The following is a 27120-nucleotide window of genomic DNA, read 5'->3' on the forward strand; positions in this document are numbered from 1 at the left end:
AGAGGTGAATGTCGGCTAGCCTTACCCCCATTTACCATTTATGGAGAGGCTGCTCCCAAACTTGAACCAATTTGGTGAAAGAAAAAAAACTGTGAATCCTCCCTTATTCATGACCATATGTACAGAGTTAATCAAAAGTTACATACAAGAAACTAAACATCCAGAAACAAGAAGTTAATGGCTTTCCAAACTACAAAATCGTTGGCGGTTTACAGAGCCCCAACCGTGGGGCAGCGACTAAATGCCAACGAATGCCCGGCACTGGAATTCCCAGTGCTGCTTTGCTTGCCGAACCCTCTCTACCCTCTCGGTCTGGAGTCTCTGCTCCCAGTATTCACGGCAGCTGTCAAAACATGAACAGATAACAATGAGAAATTTTGCATATATAGGATGATCATCCACTCGTATACGGATTCTAAGTGAGCGGTATATGCTGGACAAAAACGTACTTTCTGCTAAGTAACATGTTGAGCTCTTCTAAATGCACAGCGCCTTGGAAAACTCTTGCCTGAAATCAACATGAACAATCACAAAACGGTAAGCGATTTTAATTTGAATTGTAGCGATGCAGGTCCTAAAAGGTTTCAATTTTACAACTCCAATTGGAAAGAAGATGTTTACTCACCTCTCGGCATAGAGGGCATTTTTCTTTAGGCTCTGCGGACTTCAATCCATCGACAATAGTCACTGATGCGGCCGAGCAAGCACACATGTAGCAGAATATGTGACCACATTTGAGAGCAACTGGATCAAAAACCGTGTCCTGTAATGTTGAAGACAAAAATATGTCACCAACCTTAAATGAAGCACAACAGCAGCAACATGCTTTCTTCCTACAACTCCTACTGATGTCTTGGTATTCCTACGCTACAGATACTGAAGGTTTATGTTTCAGTGTTGAGCAAATCAAACTCATATCAGTGTTTGCAGTTTGCGGGAAGGAATGTCAAAGCTTTACGAACTAGTCATATGTACTCCTATATCATAACTATGAGGCTTAAAATAGACAACTGAACTATTGAGGAGCGAGAGCGATATTTCATATCAATTTTCGAAAGACTTGAATTCACAGGCAGGATAAGAAAACCAATATATCAGCAACACAAATACGCAGTCAATAATCCAATATATGAAAGCCTTGATACTTACCAAGCATATAGAACAAGTCAAATCGATATCAAGCTTAGCGGAATCAAAGAGCTCAGAGGTGAGAGATGGTTTCCCATCATTAATCTTGAGGGTGGAGTTCATGATTCAACCAAACCGGTTAGTACCCCTTTGGCTTCTCATTTTAAATTGAGTTCTCTACAATGTCCTAAAAATGATAAAGAGAAGCTGCAAATGAAAAAACTGGTAATTAGCAGAGATGTGACATTTGATGAAGAAAGTATGTACAAAGTCTCTGAGAAGAATGTGAAAGATGTCCAACAGGTGGAGCTTGAGAAAGTTGCCTCTGGTACTTCAAATCCTATTTCCGCTGATTTTGAAGTCACTACAAGTGAAGAAGTTGGAGACCATGAGGATGTTGAAGAAGTTGAACTTGAAGATTCTATTCATTTTGAAGAGAAGAAGAAAGTGCTCTTCTTTTTGTTAGCAATCATCCATCATAATTGTTGTTGTAATAGCTTTGAGCTATATGTATAGAGAAGAAATTATACATTATATTTCTTTCTCTATTTGTTTCTGTGGTGTGTGAGAGCTATTGGGTGTATTGGGTTATTTGGGTTGTGAGATTGTCAACACTTTGTAAACTCCCATTTGGTTGATAGTGGATTATTGGGTGAGCTCCTACTGCTCCGAGGACATACTCCATTTACACTGACTGTTGAGGAACCTCGTTAAAATCTTGGTGTCTTTAATATTTTGTTCTTGCATTTCATTTGATAAATTTCCTGTGGGTTAGCTTGAGTTGGTTCCAACGGGTTTGGTGCTATCTTAGCACAACAATTGGTATCAGAGCACTGGTTGCTCTTGGGTACTGTCTAGTTGCCAAAGATGTCAGACGGGCAAGATGAAAATCCTTTTGGAAGCAGCTCCGGGTTTGCAAGAACGACGGTGCAAAATGCAAAGTTCGAAGTGGAAAAGTTTGATGGCACAAACAACTTCGGGATGTGGCAATGTGAGGTCAAAGATGTGTTGGCTCAACAAGATCTACTTGCCGCGTTGGGAGAGAAGCCGGAAACTATGTCGAAGCCGGAATGGGAAAAATTAAATTTGTGGGCTTGCTCTTCAATTAGGTTGTGCCTTGCAAAAACTCAGAAGTATTTTGTGATGCGGGAGACATTGGCAAGTGTGTTGTGGCAAAAATTGGAAGACAAGTATATGACGAAGAGTGCAGATAACCGACTACACTTGAAGAAAAAACTCTACCGCTTCCAATACAAAGAAGGTACAAAAATGATTAGACACCTTGATGCTTTTAATAAGTTGATTGCCGACTTGTTAAATTTAGATGAGGATATTAAGGATGAAGATAAGGCCTTAATATTGTTGAATTCCTTGCCGGACTCTTATGAGCATTTTGTTACCACTATTATGCATGGTAAAGAAACTGTGAAATTTGAAGATGTGTCAAATGCCTTGATGAATTATGAAATGAGGCATAGAGATAAAAATCATGATAGTACCTCTGAAGCTTTATTTGTTAGAGGTAGATCATCGGAGAGGAGGTCATCTTCTAGCAGGAAAAAATCACAGTCTCGACCTAGAGGAAACTCTAAAGGTAGAAAACCTTTGGAAAGGGATGAATGTGCATTTTGTCGTAATAAGGGCCATTGGAAGAAAGATTGTCCTAAGTTGAAGACCAAAGGAAAAGAAAGTTCTGAAGCTAATGTTGCAGAGGTTGAAACAGATTTTTCTGATTTTGCTTTAACCACTTCCTCATCATTTGATTGTGCTACTAAGTGGGTGTTGGATACGGGTTGTACTCATCATATGACTCCTCACAAAGATTGGTTTTCAAGCTTGAAAGAGTTTGATGGTGGCGTTGTGTTCATGGGAGATGACAATCCTTGCACAACAAAAGGGATTGGTACAGTTCGTTTGAAGTTGCATGATGGCATGGTTAAAGAGTTGACAGGTGTTCGGTATGTACCGAATTTGAAGAAAAATCTTATTTCTTTGGGTACTTTGGAATCCAAGGGCTTCAGGTTTCATTCAGATGGACATACATTGAAAGTTACTTATGGTGCACTTGTTGTGATGAAAGCTCCTAGATGTGGCCATTTGTATTTATTGCAGGGAAGCACTGTGACAGGTGAAGCATCTGTAGTCTCTGAAAATATGGGCACATCTGATTCAGATACTACTAGATTGTGGCATATGAGATTAGGCCATGCCGGTGTGAAAGCTCTACAAGGGCTTGTGAAACAAGGTCTTTTAAAAGGTGCCACGACTTGTAAACTTGATTTCTGCGAGCATTGTGTCTTGGGGAAGCAAACTAGAGTGAAGTTTGGTACTGCTGTACATCAGACGAAGGGCATTCTTGATTATGTGCATTCGGATGTTTGGGGTCCTACAAAGACTCCCTCTTTGAGTGGTAGACATTGGTTCGTGACCTTTGTTGATGATTATTCAAGAAGGTCTTGGGTTTACACTATGAAGCACAAGAGTGAGGTATTGAGTATTTTCTTGAGTTGGAAGAAAATGGTTGAGAACCAGACTGGGAGAAAGATTAAGATTTTGAGATCGGATAATAGTGGATTATTGGGTGAGCTCCTACTGCTCCGAGGACGTACTCCAGTTACACTGACTGTTGAGGAACCTCGTTAAAATCTTGGTGTTCTTTAATATTTTGTTCTTGCATTTCATTTGATATATTTTCTGTGGGTTATCAAAGAGTTGGTTCTAAAGGGTTTGGTGCTGTCCTAGCACAACAGAGGGAGCATCCCTCAAACAAAGCCGGTGTCTCCCTCGACTTAGTCTTGGTTTCCCTTAAATTGATGTGAAAAGCCATGAGCTCAAAAAGCCACGGGCTCTGGAGGAGTCCAATGCGCATGCTTTGAGCTTGCGACTTGAAGGCCTGTCCTTGCGTTGAGCAATGACTCTGTTCCCATAACACAAACGAAAATTATATACATATTTAACTGGATTACCGAAACTTGGATAAACGAACTATCAAGTCTGAGCAGTTGGATTCACATACCTTATCATATTTCTTTAGTATTTTCAGAATGGCAACAGCGTTGATCAGAGCATAAGTCACCAGGTCCTTGCCTTCTTCGATCAAGGCATCATGGCCCCCTCGATGTTTGCCGTTGAACCAAAACATGTACTTACGAAAGCCGGAAGCCAGATGGAGTTCAAGCAATTTCTGTGCACGCTTATTGAAGAAATCCACCACTGCAGACATCTCATTGAGAAGTGCCCGGAAAAAGCTCCCGTCACACACTGCAAAAATTCAACTAATTAGCATAAAACAATTGACAAACAAAAATTCAAATATCATTCTGGATTCATTGACCCTCAAATTTGCAAGTTAAAACAGATTCCATATGCCTTCAGGCTTGAACATCATTAAAATCCGGTAGTTTTTTGTTGTAAAGACGATGTTCTAAACTACTCTAAACATAATGATAACTCGAGGTTTGACGATTGGGATGGGAACGTTGCTCTAGCTACCAACTGGCCTACTAGAGGACTTGGCTTGTATTCCACCTTCAACTTTTGGCTTTGTTTGCTTTTCATCTCAATGATTTCCGATTAAATTGACAAGCATAAAAGCATGCATGCATACACACACACGGACACAGACACACATACATACATACAGACATACATAACATACATACACACATACATACATACATTCATACATACAAACACATACATACACACAGACACACCTACATACAAACATACACACACAGAGACTGTAACGTCCTGAAAATTTTACTTCGGAAGCCAATTACTAAGATAGGCCCAAATTCCTTTTCTTAGCCAAATTTCAAGAAAAGGTTAATCTCAGTTATTTTATTATGGCTGCATCTAACCTCATTAGACTACCTACTTACCCTACGATGGGATCAAACCATTCGTAGTTCACATTATGCTTATAGAACAACATCTCTCCACAAAATTTGCAAAAAAACAACCTTATTGGACCTAGTTTAGGCTCCCCTTAGCCAAATCGTGTAATATTATATGGGTTTTGAAGCTTGTGTTCTGTACATTAAAGGCATTTAAAGTTTGTAGAAAACAGAGCTCTAAATTGGAACTTATGCCAAAAAGAAAATGGAGTCTTGAAACTGGAAATCCAGTTTTCTGCTGCTGTCTGGCAGCCCTGTGACTCAACTTTGGACATAATCATATATTTTAAATTTTCAGGGTATTAGACACACATACACACATACATACAGACATACATACATATATACATACAGACATACAAACACATACAGACACATACACACATATATATAGACATACATACATACATACATACATACACACACATACATACACACACACATACACACATATACACAGACATACATACACACAAACATAGGGATGGGCAAATACTTATCGGTTATGGGTAACCGCGGTTACCTGCCCATTTAAATTTCACGGTTACAGTTATGGGTATTAACCGTGGTTATAAACGGGTAATCATTTACCTATTTATTTTATATATGTAAAATTAACACAAACCATGTTCCCTATCGGACAAAACTTAGATCAATGTTATTGACTATATTGCATGATTTCTATAGCTAATATAATATAGTTTTCCTTAACCACTTTAAATTTCATGGTCCATTATATATTTTATGTTAATATTTTACATTCCGAGTTAAATAACCTAAGAATACCGTTTTTTAACAGTTTTCGTAACCCAATAATACTTACCAAATTTTATATTACCTTCATTGCTAATAGTTAAAAATATCATATGTAAACTATTATTTCAATTATTGGAATGGTATAAGGATTTAAAAAATTAAAATGCGGAAATGTATGATGAATATACCTATAACGGTATTTAATTGTTAGAAAAAAAATTATGACAAATTCTTCTTTTTTAATTTTCAAATTGTTAAAAAAAACGTGTGAAAAATAAGTAAATGGTAAAAAAGAAAAGATAAACGGGTTTAAAAATGATAAATGGGTAAACGGCACTAAACAGTTACGGTTAAATAAGTACACGGTTATGAGTATGGTTAACCGTTTATAAACGGTTATGGGTATGAGTATAACCGTTTAGACAATTACCCAACGGGTAAACGGTTATGCGAGTAAACGGTTGTGGATAAATAACAGCAGTTACTCGTCCGTCATAACCGTTGCCCGTCACTACACACGCACACACATACACACACATAACCGTTGCCCATTCCTACACACGCGCACACACACATACACACACACACATACATACATACATACACACACACATACACAGACACATATACATACATACATACATACATACACATATACATACACACATACATACATACATATGGGACTCAAACAGCCAGAAAATTAACCAAAGTTAAAGCTTTAATCATAAAAATCATCAGAACCAGATTTTAAAAAAAAAAAAAATACCTGGGTAGTGATCAGGGGAGGTACGGACGTCATGGAAATCTTCTCTGCGACATTTCTTCAAGGTCTTCTTAAGCTTCTTGAATTCGACTCCGGGCAGCTTCGTCTTCTGGCCTTGCACGTACTCCTGGTATGTCTTGCCGAACTTCATTTTCCATCAACATTTAACCCAAATCCTTCGACCTTAATTAAATTTACTGGAGAAGGCTGCGACTGAAAGGCCGAAAAAAAGTCAAACTTTTCTTCTGAAAGTTTTATCCGGTGATGTTTGTGTGTAGGGCTGTGTAACGGTTTCTCTCTCTCTCTCTCTCTCCACTTGAACAAGAAGACGTATATAAAGGGAGAACTGACGACAAATCGGAGAAATACTGAGGCCTGATTTTTCCGAGAAAAAAGGTCAGGATTTTTCTCGGAAAGTTTTTGATTTGGTGGAAGGATTTCTCGGAAACTTTTAAAACGGACTTGAAAACATTTTCTTTTGGGTAAATCCAGGTTGGAAAACATTTACAAATGGACATGACAGCAAAATTGTTTATGTTGCACGTCACCGATGTGACCCTTCCCATTTTTCTTCTTTGTTTTCTTGGTTGATTACTGGCTGAGTAAGGCCCTGATTAAATTACTGGATAATCAGAGATGGGCTGCGACTGAAAGGCCGAAAAAAGTCAGACCTTTCTTCTGAAGGTTTTCTGGTGATTACTGGCTGACACTTCCATTTTTCTTCTTTGTTTTCTAGGTTGATTACCGGCTGTGTAAGTGACTCTAAAAGGTCAGATATCCTTAACTTTTTCCAATATCCATGGATTCCTTGTTTGGATTCATAAACTATAAACTGAGAATTCAGGTAAAAGTTAGAATTTATAAATTAACATGCACAAATTCCTTTATTTAGATTCATAAACATAGAAATTTAGAACTTCCGCTTGGAAAAAAGAACTTGAAATTTGAGATCTCCAATTCCTAAGTTTAAATTCTATGAAAATATGTGTCATTTCAATTTCTATGATTAAAAGTTTAAAAATAACAAATTTTGTATTCAATTCCATTGTTTTTTTAGGTTAACCAAACAAGAAAATTAAAAAATTCTAGAAAATAAAATCTCATCATTTCAATTTCTGTCATTTTAAAGTTCCTTAGTAATATTAAATTTTTTCATCCAAACATAATGTCTTTCACAGTAGGTCGGAAAATTAAGTTTGATTATAATTTTAATAGTTATATTATATAAATTAAAGTCAAACGTGTGTGATTTTTATACACAAGAATCAAAATCACTTGAACCATACAAAAACCTCAAAACATAAAAAATTGTATAAACTGTAAGCGATACACGTTAATTACGTATATGACGATGTGATCGTTGCCTCAAAACATAAAAAATTGTACAAACTGTAAGCGATACACGTTAATTACGTATGTGATGATGTGATCGTTGCACTAAAAGTCTGTTGACAAGAAGCTAGAATAGCAGCAACCACCAAGAACAGGAGAAATTTTTCGGTGGTCTCGGAAAGAAGCTAGAATAGCAGCAACCACCAAGAATAGGAGAAATTTTTCGGTGATCTCGGAACTCCAACTCACTTATACCAGTTGGTGTTCCCCACCAATGTGAATTAGACACCTGGATATTATTTTCTTTATTTTTTAATTAAAATTAATTTTTAAAAGCTGAAGTGCAACCTTCAAACATAAACTAACGAAGGTTTACTTCGAAGCCCCAATGGCGCCGTCGGCAACATTGTTCTCAAGGGCTTCTGCAAATAGCTTTCAACCTACCATCTAAAAAGAGAAGATAGGATTGAGCCAACGTAGATGATGTGAACGGTGATCACGATCCTCTCTCTCTCCCTCCATGGGAACCAACCCAAGCAAGCAAAGCTTGCAGGATGAATAACGACTAATGATAGTGGACAACAAGTGGGGTAAACAGTGTGGCCGGGCATTCTCTCCAACGCCTGCGTCTCACCTCTTTCGACCACCAGCTTAGCCCTCGCAATGGTCGAAATGAAAATAATCTCCGCACCCGCATCGTGGGGTGTCCACTCTCTGGGGTTGAACCCTCTTCTCCCACGACTCTGCCAGCAAAGTCTGGAAAAATAGAATGCTCCAGCATAACACCGTTAAATTGTTTTTGATTTTCCATGGGACGATTCAGCATCTCACTTTAAAAATTAAAAAAACAAAAAGCATATCCAGATGTCTAATTCGCATTGGTGGGGAACACCAGCTAGTATTAATGAGTTGGAGTTCCGGGAACTCCGAAAAATTTCTCCAAGAACCGACTGTTTTGTTACGTGTAAAGCAAGCTGGTGGACACAAAAATCTGAAATAGCCCCCGCCGGCCTGTAGAAGAAGAATGCGTTTCAGTTTTCACACCGTTGCTCAATTTGTTTTGCTTGTTGTCGTCTACGAAAGTTGAGCCCTCCAACTCCATTTCTTTCTCTCAAAGGTTTCTACGTTTATCCAATATTATGAAAAATTAATATGTTGCGAACATGGTCCGGTATCAAGTATTATAATACAAGTGGTAAGATTTTTTTTCAAGTATCAAACCACTTGTATTATGACACTTAGTATTGCAAAGTGTTTTCAGGAGACTGGAAAATCTCTCGCATATTGCTATAATTATTAATCACATTTATTTCATTGTTTCCTCGCATTTTGTAATTATATCATGCTCACTTCTTAATTAATATTTCAACGCATAAAGGAAAAAAATAAACAAACAATAATTACACAACCAAATAGTTATATAGCATGCTTATCATCTTCACTACTGTCATCAAGTTCATCTTATCCCCTGGGGCCTAATGTATTCATCCACCAATTAAAACATGTGAACTTTAACGAAAAGCTCATGATATTGTTTGATTTTACGAAAAACCATATTTTTACACTAAAAAGTCAATCATGATACTATTCATTTTACCCTTTATTTTATCTTTATCGTTAAAACTTAAAGTTTTCAAGCAATTTTCATTAGTTTTCCTTTAAAACATTGATTAATGCAGCCTTAAGACAAAAACATAAAAAGCAAATGCGTTCTTCATAATTTAGTATTTTAATATACTTTTGTTTGGGCCCAAAATAACAGTTTGGGCCGAGGGAGGTATCACTTTCGGCCCGGGAAGACGTACGGCGAGAGAGTCATGGGGGCGTTCAGCTCATGGGCTTCTAGGCCTAGATCGGTTAAATCAGAGTGCAAGTCGAGTCCTAATACAATAGGGACCCTCGACGAGATCAGTAAAACTAGAAGGCGAATCCGGCTCAGTTAAGGACTAGATTCGTAGTCCTAGCAGAGATAGGACTGATTGAGGTAACGTTAATCCGGAGAGGGAAACCTAGTTCGAATAGGATTAGAACTCGGGCTCGGTGTTCTGCTACTATAAATACAAGACATTCAGCAATGGAAAAACCCCACAAAAATCAATACAAAATTGCCCTGCGCAAACTCTCACAACTTGAGATCTTTTTCTTTTCCTTTTTCGCTGACACATCTTCCGTTGGCATCAACAGCACTGTGGAAGCAACCGGTGATATCTTAAGTCGGCATAGATAGCTCTGTCACCGTAGAGTCGGTCGGTCTCGCAGTATCTTCCGTTGGCATCAACAGCACTGCGGCGAGAACGGTCGATTGCCTATCCAAGTCTCGGTCGAGAAGGGTTTTCGAATCCTTGTTGGTCGAGGTCATCTCATTAGCCTTCTCGGCGAGGTGAGGTGTTACAGTTATTACATTCGGCACATTGTAAGCCGAATTCGGTTCGTGAACTTTGTAAGAAATAGCAGCCTTGTCTTCAGGCTCGAGAACCCAAGAGGCCGAGACGCGTTCCTTTCTCGGCCGCAATCGCAAGACGCAGAAGTCAGTAGCGCGACCCAACGCAGCATCATCAAATTTACTCCTCGGCCGAGCCTCGGCCGACGAGTTGGCACGCCCCGCAATCACCGAAGGACGTAGTTAGCTTAGAATATATTCGGCCTGCGCGCCACGTAGGCTTTGTAATTTCTAGGGTCAACATTTTGGCACGCCCAGTGGGACCTAGTGCTAAACTACGAAGTTCATGCCAATTGAAACACGATCGGTAAAAAAGAAAACAGCTATGGGAAAGTCGACAGCCGATTTACCGAGTCAGAGCATAGGACAGAGTGTGCCACAGGCGCAGAATCCCCTTAGCGTTGGTACACCTGAGTCCACGAGCGCGACTCGCCGAGAGAGAGAACTTAATCTCGGCGGTCAACTCCGTGGTTTAGAAATCCCCAACAGAAACACATGCGTTCTCAATGAAGGGATAATAGAGGAATGTGACGAGGATGGTGGTGAAGGATCAGACCCACCAACGAGGTCGTTTCTCCGAAAGCGACTGGACGAGCAGTCTCGGTCAGTCGAGCAGACGTTCAGTCGAGGCATTGACAAGCTGCAGAACGCGATACTCAGTGCCAATGATCGGCAAACCAAACTGCTCGAAATGCTGGTTAGCCAAGTTGGTGGCAGCAGGCCTTTCGATCTTCGCCAACCTTGTTTACCAGAAAACAACACGGTACCGATTGTACCGGCCGAACCTATTCCTGCCCCGCTCAAAACAATTAACTTGGAGAAGGGAGGAGGGTCGAACAGTAGGTCAGACGGGACCGACCAAAGGGTCGAAGCAGCATCTGTTGATATGACCGAAGTTCAGCGGATGATCGACTCGGCTATGAAGAAAGGGCCGAAGTTTCCCAAGTTTATTCATCCGTACCCAGCTTACGTGGAGACGTTTGGATACCCGAAGGGCTTCAAGATCCCAGATTTTAGTCTTTTTGCTGGTGAATCGTCCCTGTCTTCGTTGGAGCATGTGGCTCGTTTCACCGCGCAATGTGGAGATGTGAATAATGATTTCCACAAGTTACGGCTGTTCAATTTTTCATTGACCGGCTCGGCATTTGCCTGGTACATCAATCTCCCGCCTAATTCCGTCCAAAACTGGGAGGAGTTGGTCGAGAAGTTCCACGAGCAATTTTATCGACCGGGGATGGAGATGTCAGTTTCTTCATTAGCACGGATGGCTCAAGCATCTGATGAGTCACCAATGGATTATCTTACTAGGTTTAAATCGGCTAGGAATTGGTGCCGAGTGCCCTTACCCGAAGTCGAATTTGTCAGGCTTGCTTTGAATGGTCTTGACGTCGAATACAAAAAGAAATTCTTGGGGGCAAATTTTCGGGATATGTACGAATTGGCCCAGCATGTCGAGCAGTACGATTATTTGCTCCGCGAGGAAAAGACTTCGAAGACTCCAACTCGGGGAACGATTTACAAGAACCCTACTGTCAATTATGCATCAACCGATGATGAATGTGTTAGTGTGGATGCGGCTGAGATAGTAATAGATAAACCATACATTTGCAAGGCATTGACTCAGGTTGATTCTAGAGAAGCCAAAAGTCGCTCGGCCACTGAAGGAACATCGAAACCGTCAAAGGTTTATACTTTTGATATTACCAAGGCTGACGCAATTTTTGACCAACTGTTATCAGCAAGAATCATTAAGCTTCGGCCTGGTCATAACATTCCTAAGGCCGAGGAGCTTAAAGGAAAGGTGTATTGCAAATACCACAATTCGAGCAAACACACGACAAACAATTGCGTCGTATTTCGTGATAACGTCCAAAGCTGGATTGATAATGGCAAACTGAAGTTCCCCGAGAAGAGGATGAGTGTTGATACTGATCTGTTCCCCACGGCAACAGTCAATATGGTCGACGCGTACCTACCCAAGGACAAAGGGAAAGGCAAGGCTGAAGTGGTTAAGACACAACGCCCGCGGAACCAGAATGTTCAGCCACGGTTCATGGCCGATTCGCGTTCAAATAAACCATCTGCGGCCTTAACGGGGCCCGCTATTGTCAAATCTTTGACGGAGTGTAGCGCCAATGAAGATAGTGGGACAGCGGTTCTGTGCAGGAAATGTAAAGCGAAGGTCGACAGTGAACCAGAAGAGAAACCTTCTTCGCAACCCGTGGCCGCAACTCGGCAAAAGATAGCCAATGAAGACCAACATCATGGGGTTTTTGGGAGGCTCGGTCCTAAAGTACGGATGGAAGAGACACCCCCGGTCAGGCGGCGCCTTGATTTTGATGCTTCATTTTATGACGATGATTACTATAAGCGTAATTCTAGCAGTTCAGGATCATCACGGAGTCAAAAGACCTTCAAGCCTCCTGAGCCTAGAGATCAACGTTGGTACACATACCATTCTTCGAAGGGCGTCTATACCGCGTTGTCCAAATCTCAGAAACGCCGGCATCAACGGATAGATTGCATGGCTCGCCGACAAGCAGCCCAACAAACTTCGGCCCCTAAGTGGCGACCGAAGGATACAGTTGCCACTAATGAAAAGCGACCACCTCCACCAATTATGACAGAGTTGGCTCAGGGGAAACGGCTGGTCGATCAAGACGTCGAGACCATGTTTGAAGAAGCTGATAAGCGGATCAAACTTCTCATTCGACCAGGGGAAATGAAGGCACGTGTTGAACATTTCAGGCAAAAGGCCGAAAGCAAATTATCCCCGCTAGCTATACAAGAGCCTTTGGTCAAAATTCGACGGAATTTGCACCCCCCGTTCCTTGGGGAGTCTTTGGAATATATGCGAGAATTTCATAAGGAACATTCGGCCAACGATTTGTATGGTTTGCCGAAGGCATGTCAGGACACCATTGATCTTGTCTTGACTTGTCCGGATGCTGAGCGGATCATCCAGAAGACCTCAGATCCAGGATTGAAAGCAAGGTTCCAGCACATACGAGAAGCTCGTGTCTTTGGATTTGAAGTTGACCCGTATACCGATATCGATGTCGCTGACCTTCCTTTCTCGCTAGAGGACCTTCAGTATTTACGGTATCACTTTGAAGTATTTTCGGCGGTTTCTCTCTTCGGCCTTACGACCGATGAAATCGCCCGTATTGCCCGTCTGGATGCTTATCTCGACACTAGGGATGCTCGGCTACACTACCAGGAGCAGGTTCAGGACTTGACCCCAAGCTCATTGTCAATCTCGACCTTACCTGAGGCGGTCACGCAGAGCCAACAAGTGGCCGAAGCAGCTCCGCCGAGTGACATTATTGAAGGGACGGAAGAATCTCGTTGTCCGACTCTGACGACAACTGAGTCCGTAGTCGCTAACCAACCGAACGAGGAGGATCTCGACCAGATGGGCCCGTCCGTCCTGGATAATATGGAAATTAGTATGGTTCATGTATTACCTGCCGATTTTCAATCAAGCACGGCTCAACCAAATTTCCTCGATGGAGATGTGGTTGTCGAGGAACCTGGCCATATTGATTTTATATCGATTGCTGAAGGCGAGTCAACAGCAAGAGATGATAGCCTAAAGGCCGCTTTGGCCGAATTGTTCCCTCGTTTATCATCAGCCAAGCTTCACCATTTAAAGCCATTGTATGTAACGGCACACATCGAGGGATATCCGGTTTCTAAAGTTTTTGTCGATTGTGGAGCTACTGTCAATATCATGCCCCTGAACATCATGAAGGCCTTACGCCGTTCAAATGACGAACTTATTCCGTCAGGGATCACAATGAGCAGTTTTGTCGGCGACAAGTCCCACACCAAAGGTGTGCTTCCGTTAACTGTGAATATTGCCGGTCGCACCCATATGACCGCCTTTTTTGTGGTTGATTCCAAAACCGAGTATAATGCACTGCTCGGCCGAGATTGGATTCATCAAACCAGCTGTATTCCTTCCTCATTGTACCAAGTGCTTGTCTTTTGGGACGGCAAATCGGTCACTGTTCATCCGGCCGATAGCCAGCCCTTCGAAGCCAACATGATTCAAGCACGGTATTATGACGATCACGTCGGCTATATTACGTTGCAAGGCTTCAATGAAGAGGGACGGCCGACTCGGATTTCCGTTCAGAAAGCTATCGAGGTTGGCGCCGAGACTGTCCAGCAGGATTCGGCGAGACTCGGATTAGCTAACTTTCTCCCCGAAACCGATGTTTGACGCCGATCGGGAAGCACGTAGGGCCGCGGTTTCATCTATTATGGAACGACTGCTGGCCCATTGGTATACGATATCTAAACAACCAAATTCGGTCGTCAACCTCGTCGAGTTCCTTGCTGAGGGAGATAATGGGCCTGTATTATCTTTTGATAAAATTCGAGCCGCCCCGGCCGAGCTCGAAGATCATCGGCCCCTTGTTAAGGACCCTTTGGAAGAGATTAATGTTGGGACGGCCGATGACCCACGACTTTTGTTTATTAGTGCGTTACTTCCTCAACAAATGAAGGACGAGTTGCGGGCCTTGCTTACGGAATTCAAAGATTGTTTTGCTTGGAGTTATCATGAAATGCCCGGCTTAGATCGTGCTTTGGTCGAGCATGAATTACGTATTAAGCCCGGATTCAAGCCTTTCCGTCAGCCACCTCGTCGATTCTCGACCGAAGTACAACTCAGTGTTAAGGACGAATTAGTTCGGCTTTTGAAAGCCGGGTTCATTCGGACAGCTCGATATGTCGAATGGTTGGCGAATATTGTTCCTGTATTAAAGAAAAGTGGTGCACTGCGCATCTGCACCGATTTTCGCAATCTGAATATGGCAACGCCCAAAGATGAGTATACAATGCCGATTTCAGATCTGTTAATCGATGCCGTGGCGAATCATGCGATCTTATCTTTTCTGGATGGACATGCCGGATACAACCAAATATTTATTGCCAAAGCCGATGTGCACAAAACTGCTTTCCGGTGCCCGGGGGCACTCGGCACTTACGAATGGGTTGTCATGCCATTCGGCCTCAAGAATGCCGGCGCTACGTACCAACGGGCGATGAACACCATCTTCCATGATTTAATTGGCACCATCGTCGAAGTTTATATCGACGATGTTGTCGTCAAATCTAAACGCCGACAGACACATCTGGACGATCTCCGACAGGCTTTCCTCCGTATGCGTCAGCACAACCTCAAGATGAATCCTGCCAAGTGTGCCTTCGGTGTATCGGCCGGGAATTTTCTTGGTTTCCTCGTACATCATCGTGGGATTGAAGTCGATGAGAACAAGGCACGCGCAATCATCACCGCCCCACCCCCAACAACGAAGAAACAATTACAGTCCTTACTCGGCCAGATCAATTTTTTACGCCGATTTATTGCTAATTCGGCAGGTAAACTGAAAGCCTTTTCCACACTTTTGAAACTCAAGGACTCCGATAAGTTCATGTGGAATGAGGAGCACCAGGCGGCGTTCACACAGATCAAGGTTTCCCTTACAAACCCACCTGTCCTGGTCCCTCCTCAGCGCGGTAAGCCTCTCAAGCTGTACATTTCGGCGGCCGACGAGTCCATCGGTTGCCTCCTCGCGCAAGACAATGATGCCGGCCGGGAACAGGCTATCTTCTACCTCAGCCGTAATCTGAATCCTCCGGAGATCAATTATTCCGCCGTTGAGAAGCTCTGTCTCACCGTGTTCTTCGCTGCATCCAAGCTTCGGCATTACATGCTCCCGTCGGTCACCCAAGTCATTGCCCAGACCGACGTTATCCGGTACATGCTTACCCGGCCAATTGTGAAGGGCCGAATTGGGAAATGGACGATGGCGTTGTCCGAGTTTAGTTTGCAATACGTGCCACAAAAAGCTGTGAAAGGACAGGCGTTGGCCGATTTCCTTGCCCAGCACCCTTCGCCTTACGATTTCGGGGGTGCTGATGTCGAGATTGGCATGGTGGTGACCCGCGACAACTATTGGACGATGTATTTCGATGGTTCCAGTACTTCGTCCTCGGCCGGTGCAGGCATCGTCATTCAGTCTCCTCACAACGATCGTTGGTATTTTTCGCTCAAATTGGATTTCGACTGTACCAATAATCAGGCCGAGTACGAGGCTCTGGTCATTGGTCTGGGCCTCCTTCTTGACCTACATGCCACTCGTGTCCTCGTCCTCGGGGATTCTGAACTAGTGATTAACCAAATTAATGGGTCTTTTCGCTGCATGAGTTGTACTCTGGCGCCTTACCACATGATCGCCAGCTATTTGGCCGAGTCCTTTGACGGTATTACATTCGAGCATATTTCTCGGGTTCATAATACCGACGCAGACGAGTTGGCTCAAATCGCCTCCGGTGCACAACTCCTGGGGGGCAAGCTAGGCCGGGAGATACCAATATTACAACAATTATACCCGGCCTTGGTTGATCAGCAAATCCTCCGTCGAGACAATGTGATACGTACCAGGGTCATGTCCTTGCCTTCGTTGTTGGATCGGCAGGACCAGGACTCTATAGAAATTTGCGCGGCCGAGGCAGTACCAGATGATTGGAGAAAGCCCATTATGCAGTACCTTGATAATCCTAACGGAAAACACAGTCGCAGGACACGGGCTCACGCCACGAACTATGTCACGTACCAGAGCGAGTTGTACCGAAAGGGCGAAGATGGTTTGTTATTGCTATGCCTCGGCCCTCAAGAGAGTGCTCGAGCGATCGCAGAGGTTCATGAAGGGGTATGCGGAGCTCACCAGTCTGGACGAAAAATGCGATGGCTACTCCGACGACACGGTTATTTTTGGCCGAGAATACTGAAAGATTGTATCGAGTTTGCACGAGGATGCGTGCAGTGCCAAATCCATGGGCCTATACAAAGGGTCCCGGCCGAATCGCTACATTCGGTCATTAAGCCGTGGCCGTTTAGAGGATGGGCCATGGATGTAATCGGCAAAATCACGCCGACTTCTGAAGCTGCTAAGCATGCATGGATAATAGTCGCAACTGATTACTTTACTAAGTGGGTCGAAGCAAAATCATATGCCGAATTAACGTCTAAAGAAGTTTGCGATTTCGTGGAGGAACACATTGTGACCCGGTTCGGTGTGCCAGAAACGATCATAACCGACAATGGAACAATCTTCACAGCCGAAAGGTTTAAGGAATACACGGCCAATTTGAAAATTCGGCTGGAACAGTCCACACCGTATTATCCACAGGCGAATGGGCAGGCCGAGGCAAGTAATAAAGTGTTGATTGGCATCCTCGAAAAAATAATAAAAGAGAGGCCTGGCATGTGGCATTTGAAGTTGAACGAGGCATTATGGGCATACCGAACGTCGTCCCGATCGGCGACTGCAACAACCCCGTACGCATTGACTTACGGACACGATGCGGTGCTACCAGTCGAGTTGAGCATAAATTCGTTGCGATTAATTGAACAAAGTAGTTTGTTTAGCGCCGAATATAATCAGTCCATGAGACAGGAACTAGAAGATTTGGAAGAGGCGCGACTTGACGCTTATAACTTACTGGTGGCACAGAAACAGATTGCCGAGCGAGCCTATAACCAAAAGGTACGACAGAAAACGTTCGGCGAGGGTGAATTGGTGTGGCAAACGGTGTTGCCCGTAGGAATAAAAGATCCTAGGTTCAGCAAGTGGTCGCCGAATTGGGAAGGGCCGTTCATTGTGCATAAGGTATACGGTAAAGGGGCGTATCATCTTAAAGACCGGACTGGAGTAGTTCACAAATTACCAATTAATGGGAAGTTCTTGAAGAAATACTATCCGGTCACATGGGAAATGCGTGAATAAAAAGTTTGTTGTAGGAAAAGTCATTCCATTAAAATTGACAGGTATTACAAAAATGAGTAGGTCTAATACATTCAAGGAGACGAGGGAAGAAGAGTGCTGAGCAGAGCTTTCAATTCCAACCACCGCACGTCGGCCATGATGACTTCGGCTTGCCGATTCTTTTTGTCTAGCCTCAGGCGCTCGACCCGTTTTTTGGCCGCCGCATACTCAGTTAGGCGATCATTCCCACCTGACTCGAAGTCCCTCGCAAGTTCAGAAGCAATGACCGACCGGCGTTTTGCTAGTTCGGCCATCTGACGGTCGAGCTCGCCTAACGCTTCTCCTTTTGCCCGTAGATCGTCAATCTTCGGACGGAGGGTGTCTTGAACGGCCGTGGCGGCTTGCAGGTCCTGTTCGGCCTTCAGAGCAGTCTGGAAGATGCCAAATGTCTCCCGAACGCGCTCCAAAGCAGACGATGCCCGAACAATGGCATCTCCGCTTAGGCGACCGTCGGCCCCAAGGTCGTTCAGACACACGCCGAGCAAATCAAGACCGTTGCGCTCAAGTACTTGCGATGAAGAGAGCGACAGGACTTCTCGCAACTGGGTTAGGGCGCTTGGATCGGCAGCCTCAGTTGGAGCGGCCGAAGGGCCGGACTCTGCAGTCGTGCTGGAGAGGAGAGCTTTGAATTCAACCTCCCATGAAGCCTGCACGAATAAACAAGGTTAAGCTTAAAGGAAGTCATGACAAGAATAGCAAGAAGGTGTCGTTTTTTAACCTGCCGAGAGGAGACCTCGGCCATGTCCCCAGGGTCGTTGCTCAAACCTAAAGAACTCAATGGCCGAGCCCAGTGTCTCAGATTGCTTCTCACTTCACGAGGCCGATGGAGGTTATCTACGTTTGATGGCCACTGAGGCGGCCAGGAAATATAGATAACGCCCTTCGGCGCATAGAATTGACGGTGAAAAGAATGTACAGGCACCTGACATTTAGTTTTTCCTTGTTTAGAATTCTAAAGCAGAAAAGCAATCAGGAGGAAAATTGAAGGTACTTACAAAAGCCGAGGTAACCTCTTGTGGAGGGATGTGGAAGCCTTGGTCTTGAGGATGGATCGGCGATTCCGCCGTGGCCTCGGGTTCCTCGAGCAGGCGTTTGCCACGGTCGGCTGCCGATGGGCCGACTGGCGCAGCTGCTTCAGTGGAGGCAGGGACGTCCTGGTCTTGAGAAGGAACGAGAGGTTCGGCCGCCGGGGTCGGTTCCTCGACCGTGCGCTTGCCACGATTAGCCGAGGAGGGGCCGGGTTGAACCGCCATCTCGGATACTGGAGGAGTTTGTTGACGAGTAAGAGGACGACGCGCCAGCGGGACCTCGTCGCTCCCCTCACTCTCTTCCAGCACGAAGACCGTGGGCTTTGGATTCTTGGGAGAGGTTTCCTCGGTCGTAGGAACCGCCTGGTGTGAGACAGGTGCCTTCTCGACAGAGGGAGGTACGACTGATTCGCCGGCCACAGAAGCAGGCCGCGCTGGGACCGTCTCTATGGCCGAAGCCGGCTGTTTCTTGACCCCAGAATGGCCGGCGGCGGGAGAAGGGGAAGCACTGGGAGTCGTCGTGTGGCTGGAAATAACGTGGATCTCCCGTGCACCTTTCTTCGCCAGTTGTTTGACCCGCTTGGCAGGCGGGGAAGGCTCGATAGCCGGCCCGGCCTCTTGGCGAGGCCGTTTGATCAGCCCGGCCCTACCAGCAGGTTTGTCCTTTTTGGCCACGACCGATTTTTTCCCGGCCATAGCAGCGGCAACTGCCTCTGTCTTTCTCAAAGGCCGACTACCTAAAAGGATAAAGACAATTCAGTAGGGCGTACAATATGCAAGGTTGAAGAAAAAGGGGGAATTGAACAACTACCTTGAGAGTGGGGGGCCGGGGCTTTCTTAGGTCGGTTACCGAAGAGCCTGTTTAGTACATCTTCGACCGGCGCACCGAAGAACTCCTGAGTGTAATTTTCCCACCACTCACCGAAGGTGTCAGTGCAATGGGTTTCTGGGGTGGCCGGTCGTAGGCGAAATCTTTGGCAGTACTCTTGAAACTCCTTCGCGGCAGTCCTGCACTCGTTCTCTGAAGAGCGAGGCTCGCGTCCGCGGCTCAATACTGTGCGGGAAGAGAGAAGGGGGACGGGACAGCCCTGAAGATAGCCGAGCTGACGGGCAAGGAAGTTCGGATGGTACACTTCCCACCCCGATCGTTTCCCGTCGCAGCCGAGAGGAAGGTCGCGAGCAAGCACGAACGACCCCCAGGTTTGGCGAAGAGCGGCATCCTCCTCTGCGGCCCACGTAGAGGTAGGCAGACTGATGGAGGGGGGGTAATCGCGACGACGACAAATCAGGAATTCGTCGCTTGAGAGATCGTCAAGGGCAAAGAGGTACCTAAATACCTCTTCGGCCTGATGAGGAGGCGTTGGTCGGGAGGCTAGCTGAGGACCAAGAGCCTCCGTTGCTGAGAAATCAGCTATAGCCGGCCGAAGGGAGGCGAAGTACACCTGCAACCAGAGCTGGAAGACCCAGAGAGGGCCATTCTGGTGGGGGTCCACCGTGTGGAGAGTCGCCTCGGCCAGGCAACGGAAGAGGTGGGCAAGAATATTAGAACTCAGCGCCAGGACGTGACCACTGGCCAGGGCTTCGGCCACTGGCATATTCTCGACCAAACATTTGTTTGATTTGGTACAACAAATGTATTTGTTGTACCAGTAGAAGAGAAAGGCTTCATGCTCTCCCTCTCGCAGGTCCTCTTCCCCTCGACCGGCGAAGTGAAGGTAGAGGGTGTTGTAGTTGAGAAAGTTCTTGTGGAGCTTCTGTATTTCATCCCTCGACGGGATGTGACCGTCACTGTTCAGGGTCTCGAAGGCTCGACGGTCGAAGAGCGTCTTCAGATCGATATTCGACGGGTGCCCGGAGAGGGTCGCGTCGATAGGGATCCCGGTGGCCGAGGTCCCCAAAATGGCGGTGATGTCCAGGATGGTGGGACCAATGGGACCAAGGGGAAGGACCATTGTGTTGGTGGCTGAGCACCAGAAGCATAGAGCGGCTAGGAGCAGCTCCTTGTCAGGGACAATGTCCATCGACGAAAGGAGGATGGCGTCGTAGATACCCAGGATTTTCCATTTTTCGCCGAAGAGCCGTTCCATTCGGACAACCCAGGTCGCCCAGGTGGTGGTCGTCGAGGGCCAGGAGCCTTGGGGTTTTGCCGCCTCCCATCTCGACCATTCAAACCCTTGGAGCAAGGGTGTAAGGCAGTGTTCCTGGAGAAGACCAGTGATGGTCGGCGGGATTGTTGCCTTGAAGAGAGGACCCAGGATTTGGTGGACGGTGCTCATGTCGTTCTCGAACCGTATATTCTTGATCGAGCTCCGATCAAGGATCTTTTGATGCTGGTCGCATTCCCGGGAAAGCTTGGAGATGAAGGAGGCCATTGTAAAAGCACAGCGTAAGGAGGTTTTCTGGGTTGGGGATTTGAGGACGAAAACTTGGAATGGAGGAATGCACTTGAGAGCAAGGGTAGGGGATTTCAGGAAGTTTGAGAACGTAAAGTACAAATGAGGAAATTTCGGTATTTATAGAGTAATGGGAGGAAGAGCAATCGTTCGAAATTCAAAACAAAGGGCAAAGTCGACCGGAGGAATCGTTGATCATGATGAGCATTTGGGGAATGCGGTTGAGAAGACCGACGGTTTTAGGTTTTGGGGGCGCACGATCGCGTGTGACGGCGAAGTTAATGACGAAAGACGGTTCGACGCCTGCACGATGACAGGAGGGCTCACGGACTGATGAAATGGCTCACGAATTGAGATAGTGGTCATAATGGCGAGACGGTTCGGGCAGGCGCACGCTTCAGACGTCATTATCGGGGATTGGCCATGTTAGGGGATGCCACGTGGCGAGTGGTTTAGCAGGATCAAGATCGTGCGATCATGTTCAATAAATGCGCCTTGGAACTCGGGTATTGGGATCCTGAGTGGTAGATTCGCTTCTTCAAGGCCGAAACTCGGCCGAAGGTTTCAGGCCGAGGACCTCAAAAGCGAGGGGGCAATGTTTGGGCCCAAAATAACAGTTTGGGCCGAGGGAGGTATCACTTTCGGCCCGGGAAGACGTACGGCGAGAGAGTCATGGGGGCGTTCAGCTCATGGGCTTCTAGGCCTAGATCGGTTAAATCAGAGTGCAAGTCGAGTCCTAATACAATAGGGACCCTCGACGAGATCAGTAAAACTAGAAGGCGAATCCGGCTCAGTTAAGGACTAGATTCGTAGTCCTAGCAGAGATAGGACTGATTGAGGTAACGTTAATCCGGAGAGGGAAACCTAGTTCGAATAGGATTAGAACTCGGGCTCGGTGTTCTGCTACTATAAATACAAGACATTCAGCAATGGAAAAACCCCACAAAAATCAATACAAAATTGCCCTGCGCAAACTCTCACAACTTGAGATCTTTTTCTTTTCCTTTTTCGCTGACACATCTTCCGTTGGCATCAACAGCACTGTGGAAGCAACCGGTGATATCTTAAGTCGGCATAGATAGCTCTGTCACCGTAGAGTCGGTCGGTCTCGCAGTATCTTCCGTTGGCATCAACAGCACTGCGGCGAGAACGGTCGATTGCCTATCCAAGTCTCGGTCGAGAAGGGTTTTCGAATCCTTGTTGGTCGAGGTCATCTCATTAGCCTTCTCGGCGAGGTGAGGTGTTACAGTTATTACATTCGGCACATTGTAAGCCGAATTCGGTTCGTGAACTTTGTAAGAAATAGCAGCCTTGTCTTCAGGCTCGAGAACCCAAGAGGCCGAGACGCGTTCCTTTCTCGGCCGCAATCGCAAGACGCAGAAGTCAGTAGCGCGACCCAACGCAGCATCATCAAATTTACTCCTCGGCCGAGCCTCGGCCGACGAGTTGGCACGCCCCGCAATCACCGAAGGACGTAGTTAGCTTAGAATATATTCGGCCTGCGCGCCACGTAGGCTTTGTAATTTCTAGGGTCAACAACTTTTTAATAAAGTAAATTGTTATTATCATTTCAAAAATCTCATTCTGCATTCCTTACTGGTGTATTTTTCATTTTAATTATAGAAAAATTTGGAGTATATAGAACGGCAATTACAATTTCCTTAATAAATTAGTGAAATAAGAAAATTTTATAATCATGTCTACCGTCCATCACACATTAGATTAGACTAGAAATTTGAGCCTGCAGTGCTGCAAGATTGAAAATTGTATGAAAGATTATGCAATTTCATTTTTTTCATAAGCAATATTTGATTCAAGAACTAAGAATTACAAACGCCAAAGCAAGCAGAATGGAAGCAAGTTGCTGACCCTAGTTTTTTTGGTGAACACTAATAAAATTCAATCAACATCTACCAAACAAATGCATACATAGAAACTAACAGAGTAAACCTTCTCATTTTGTGTTCGAAAAGTCATGCAAGCGTCGGAAGTTCGCTGCTGAAGGACTTCAATTCTCTTGTTTTCAGTTCAAGAGTCGTTCCTGCAACAACATCAATCAATGTGATTCTGAATATAATGGTATATTTGAAGAGTAACGTAGTTTTAAATTGGATTGTATGCAGAGTTTCTTAACAAATTTTTAGTTAATTTAAAATATGGTAATCTGCAAGTAATTTAGGGGGTGTATTCAATTGAGACTTTGAGAAATTTGAATGGATTTATAAATCCATACATTTTTATGGAGTTTAATTTATTTGTATAGATTTCATATAAAATTTTGACTCAATTCCCTCAAAATCTCATGGGGAGAGGTGAGATTTGTGGATGCTTAAAATACATTACAAAATATCTCCAATTCCCTCTAATTTCTCAATTTTCTCAAATTCTTTAAAATCAATTTCTAATTGAATACACCTAGAATGTTATAAATTTCTTTAAAATCCTAATTGAATACACCTGGATTTCTAAGGATTTTAATAAACTATCTTAAAATTCTAATTGAATACACCTTGAATTTCAAAGAATCACTTAAAATTCTAATTGAATTCCCCTAGATTCATTAAAAGAATTAAAATCTCTCAAAATCTCAATTGAATACACCCCCTTAGAAACTCGTTCCAACCTAAAAAGTAGTTCAAATCTTTGAAATTGCAGTTTTACAAGTCACTAAACCCAAACAGATTATGCAAAAAGAACATATACTACTTATTACACATCGAAAGATGAAAAACAATACCATTTCTTTGACATTTTTCAGTGAAAGTACCTCATCAAACGCCTTTTGGAAATAAACTCTTGCTTGCCTCATCCTTCCAGCACTCATGTCATCTCTTTTCCTTTTTCAATATGTTGTATGTTATTCATGACTTATAATAGAAACCTTGGCTGATGAATGATTAATTTAATTATGCAAATTGGAACGAAGTTTCCAATTCCGACTTTAATGTTTCTGAATTCGAACCTAAAATGTTTGGAATCAGAATATTTTCCAAAAATTGGATTGGAAATTGAAATGCAGTTAGAGATTCTGAGAATTTCAAATTTCCAATCCAAATTCTTCCAAGTGTTCCGAACTTATTGCGATTCGTTCAGATTCCTAAATTTTAGAATGCAAATGTACTTGAACCAATTTGGTGAAAAAGAAAACTGTGAATCCTCCCTTATACATGACCATATGTACAGAGTTATTCAAAAGTTACATACAAGAAACTAAACATCCAGAAACAAGAAGTTAATGGCTTTCCAAACTACAAAATCGTTGGCGGTTTACAGAGCCCCAACAGCGGGGCAGCGACTAAACGCCAACGAATGCCCGGCACTGGAATTCCCAGTGCTGCTTTGCTTGCCGAACCCTCTCTACCCTCTCGGTCTGGAGTCTCTGCTCCCAGTATTCACGGCAGCTGTCAAAACATGAACAGATAACAGTGAGAAATTTTGCATATATAGGATGATCATCCACTCGCATACGGATTCTAAGTGAGCGGTATATGCTGGACAAAAACGTACTTTCTGCTAAGTAACATGTTGAGCTCTTCTAAATGCACAGCGCCTTGGAAAACTCTTGCCTGAAATCAACATATGAACAATCACACAACGGTAAGCGATTTTAATTTGAATTGTAGCCATGCAGGTCCTAAAAGGTTTCAATTTTACAACTCCAATTGGAAAGAAGATGTTTACTCACCTCTCGGCATAGAGGGCATTTTTCTTTAGGCTCTGCGGACTTCAATCCATCGACAATAGTCACTGATGCGGCCGAGCAAGCACACATGTAGCAGAATATGTGACCACATGCGAGAGCAACTGGATCAAACACCGTGTCCTGTAACATTGAAGACAAAAATATGTCACACAACCTTAAATGAAACACAACAACAGCAACATGCAGGATAAGAAAACCAATATATCAACACAAATACGCAGTCAATAATCCAATATATGAAAACCTTGATACTTACCAAGCATATAGAACAAGTCAAATCGATGTCAAGCTTAACGGAATCAAAGAGCTCACAGGCGAGAGATGGTTTCCCATCATTAATCTTGAGGGAGCATCCCTCAAACAAAGCCGGTGTCTTACTCGACTTAGTCTTGGTTTCCCTTAAATTGATGTGAAAAGCCATGAGCTCAAAAAGCCACGGGCTCTGAAGGAGTCCAATGTGCATGCTTTGAGCTTGCGACTTGAAGGCCTGTCCTTGCGTCGAGTAATGAATCTGTTCCCATAACACAAACGAAAATTATAAATACATATTTAACTGGATTACCGAAACTTGGATAAACGAACTATCAAGTCTGAGCGGTTGGATTCACATACCTTATCATATTTCTTGAGTATTTTCCGAATGGCAACAGCGTTGATCAGAGCATAAGTCACGAGGTCCTTGCCTTCTTCGATCAAGGCAACATGGCCCCCTCGACCTTTGCCTTTGAACCAAAACACGTACTTACGAAAGCCGGAAGCCAGATGGAGTTCAAGCAATTTCTGTGCACGCTTATTGAAGAAACCCACCACTGCAGACATCTCATTGAGAAGGGCCGGGAAAAAGCTCCCGTCACACACTGCAAAAATTCAACTAATTAGCATAAAACAATTGACAAACAAAAAATCAAATATCATTCTGGATTCAATGACCCTCAAATTTGCAAGTGAAAACAGATTCCATATGCCTTCAGGCTTGAACATCATTAAAATCCGGCATTTTTTTTTAAGACGATATTCTAAACTACTCTAAACATAATGATAACTCAAGGGACGGGAACGCTGCACCAGCTGGCCTAATAGAGGACTTGGCTTGTACTCCACCTTCAACTTTTGGCTTTCAAACAATTGCATGAAAGCATGCAAGATGTTTGCTTTCATCTCAATGATTTCCGATTAAATTGACAAGAAAACATACATACATACATAATATATATGGGATTCGAAAAGTTAAAACTTTAATCATTAAAATCATCAGAACCAGATTTAAAAACAAAAAATACCTGGGCAGTGATCAGGGCAGGTACGGACGTCATGGAAATCTTTTCGGCGGCATTTCTTCAAGATCTTCTTAAGCTTCTTGAATCCGACTCCGGGCAGCTTCTTCTTCTGGCCTTGCATGTACTCCTGGTATGTCTTGCAGAACTTCATTTTTCATCAATATTTAACCCAAATCCTTCGACCTTAATGAAATTTACTGGATAATCAGAGATGGGCTGCGACTGAAAGGCCGAAAAAACCAAACTTTTCTTCTGAAAGTTTTATCTGGTGATGTTTGCGTCTAGGGCTGTGTAACGGTTTCTCTCTCTCTCTCTCCACTTGAACAAGAAGACGTATAAAAAGGGAGAACTGACGACAAATCGGAGAAATACTGAGGTCCTGATTTTCCCGAGAAAAGGTCAAGGATTTTTCTCGGAAAGTTTCTGATTTGGTGAAAGGATTTCTCGGAAACTTTTAAAACGGATTTGAAACATTTTCTTTTGGGTAAATCCAGGTTGGAAAACATTTCCAAATCGACTTACTGCAAAATTATTTATGTTCCACTTGTCACCGATGT

At 44.0% G+C, this 27120-nt stretch overlaps 1 protein-coding gene and 1 long non-coding RNA gene across 4 annotated transcripts; one reads left to right on the plus strand and one right to left on the minus strand.

Annotated features, from left to right (window-relative positions):
* Nucleotides 1–70: 70 nt before the first annotated feature.
* On the minus strand, nucleotides 71–27048 carry LOC126614843 (probable E3 ubiquitin-protein ligase BAH1-like 1). Of its 3 annotated transcripts, none has more exons than XM_050282512.1 (7): nucleotides 6553–7087; nucleotides 4145–4389; nucleotides 3878–4045; nucleotides 1150–1236; nucleotides 626–763; nucleotides 450–508; nucleotides 71–343 (listed from the first exon to the last, which is right to left on the minus strand). In XM_050282512.1, exons 1-7 carry the CDS (start codon nucleotides 6698–6700, stop codon nucleotides 238–240), a joined length of 951 nt encoding a protein of 316 aa, XP_050138469.1. In that variant the 5' UTR covers nucleotides 6701–7087; the 3' UTR covers nucleotides 71–237. The 3 variants fall into 3 exon arrangements, 2 of the variants coding, with proteins under 2 accessions (XP_050138469.1, XP_050138468.1); XR_007620542.1 differs by lacking the exons at nucleotides 71–343; nucleotides 450–508; nucleotides 626–763; ... (2 more) ...; nucleotides 4145–4389; nucleotides 6553–7087 and adding exons at nucleotides 23348–23624; nucleotides 24351–24984; nucleotides 25091–25149; ... (2 more) ...; nucleotides 25899–26143; nucleotides 26567–27042; XM_050282511.1 differs by lacking the exons at nucleotides 1150–1236; nucleotides 3878–4045; nucleotides 4145–4389; nucleotides 6553–7087 and adding exons at nucleotides 25543–25797; nucleotides 25899–26143; nucleotides 26567–27048.
* Nucleotides 1149–25702, plus strand: LOC126614859 (uncharacterized). The gene is made up of 2 exons (XR_007620550.1): nucleotides 1149–1207; nucleotides 25601–25702. It is a non-coding gene; the product is annotated as an uncharacterized LOC126614859 (long non-coding RNA).
* Nucleotides 27049–27120: the final 72 nt, after the last annotated feature.

The sequence above is a fragment of the Malus sylvestris genome, chromosome 3, assembly GCF_916048215.2.
Source record: "Malus sylvestris chromosome 3, drMalSylv7.2, whole genome shotgun sequence".
In the NCBI taxonomy this organism is placed as follows: Eukaryota; Viridiplantae; Streptophyta; class Magnoliopsida; order Rosales; family Rosaceae; genus Malus; species Malus sylvestris.

What these genes read in the sequence shown, in the direction of transcription:
- LOC126614843 (XM_050282511.1), bottom strand. Translation starts at nt 26,714, where the DNA reads ATGAAGTTCTGCAAGACATACCAGGAGTACATGCAAGGCCAGAAGAAG. An exon ending in TGACTTGTTCTATATGCTTG is followed by an intron (nt 764 to 25,542) that starts GTAAGTATCAAG and finishes TCAACATTACAG; the next exon opens with GACACGGTTTTTGATCCAGT. An exon ending in AATGCCCTCTATGCCGAGAG is followed by an intron (nt 509 to 625) that starts GTGAGTAAACAT and finishes TGTTGATTTCAG; the next exon opens with GCAAGAGTTTTCCAAGGCGC.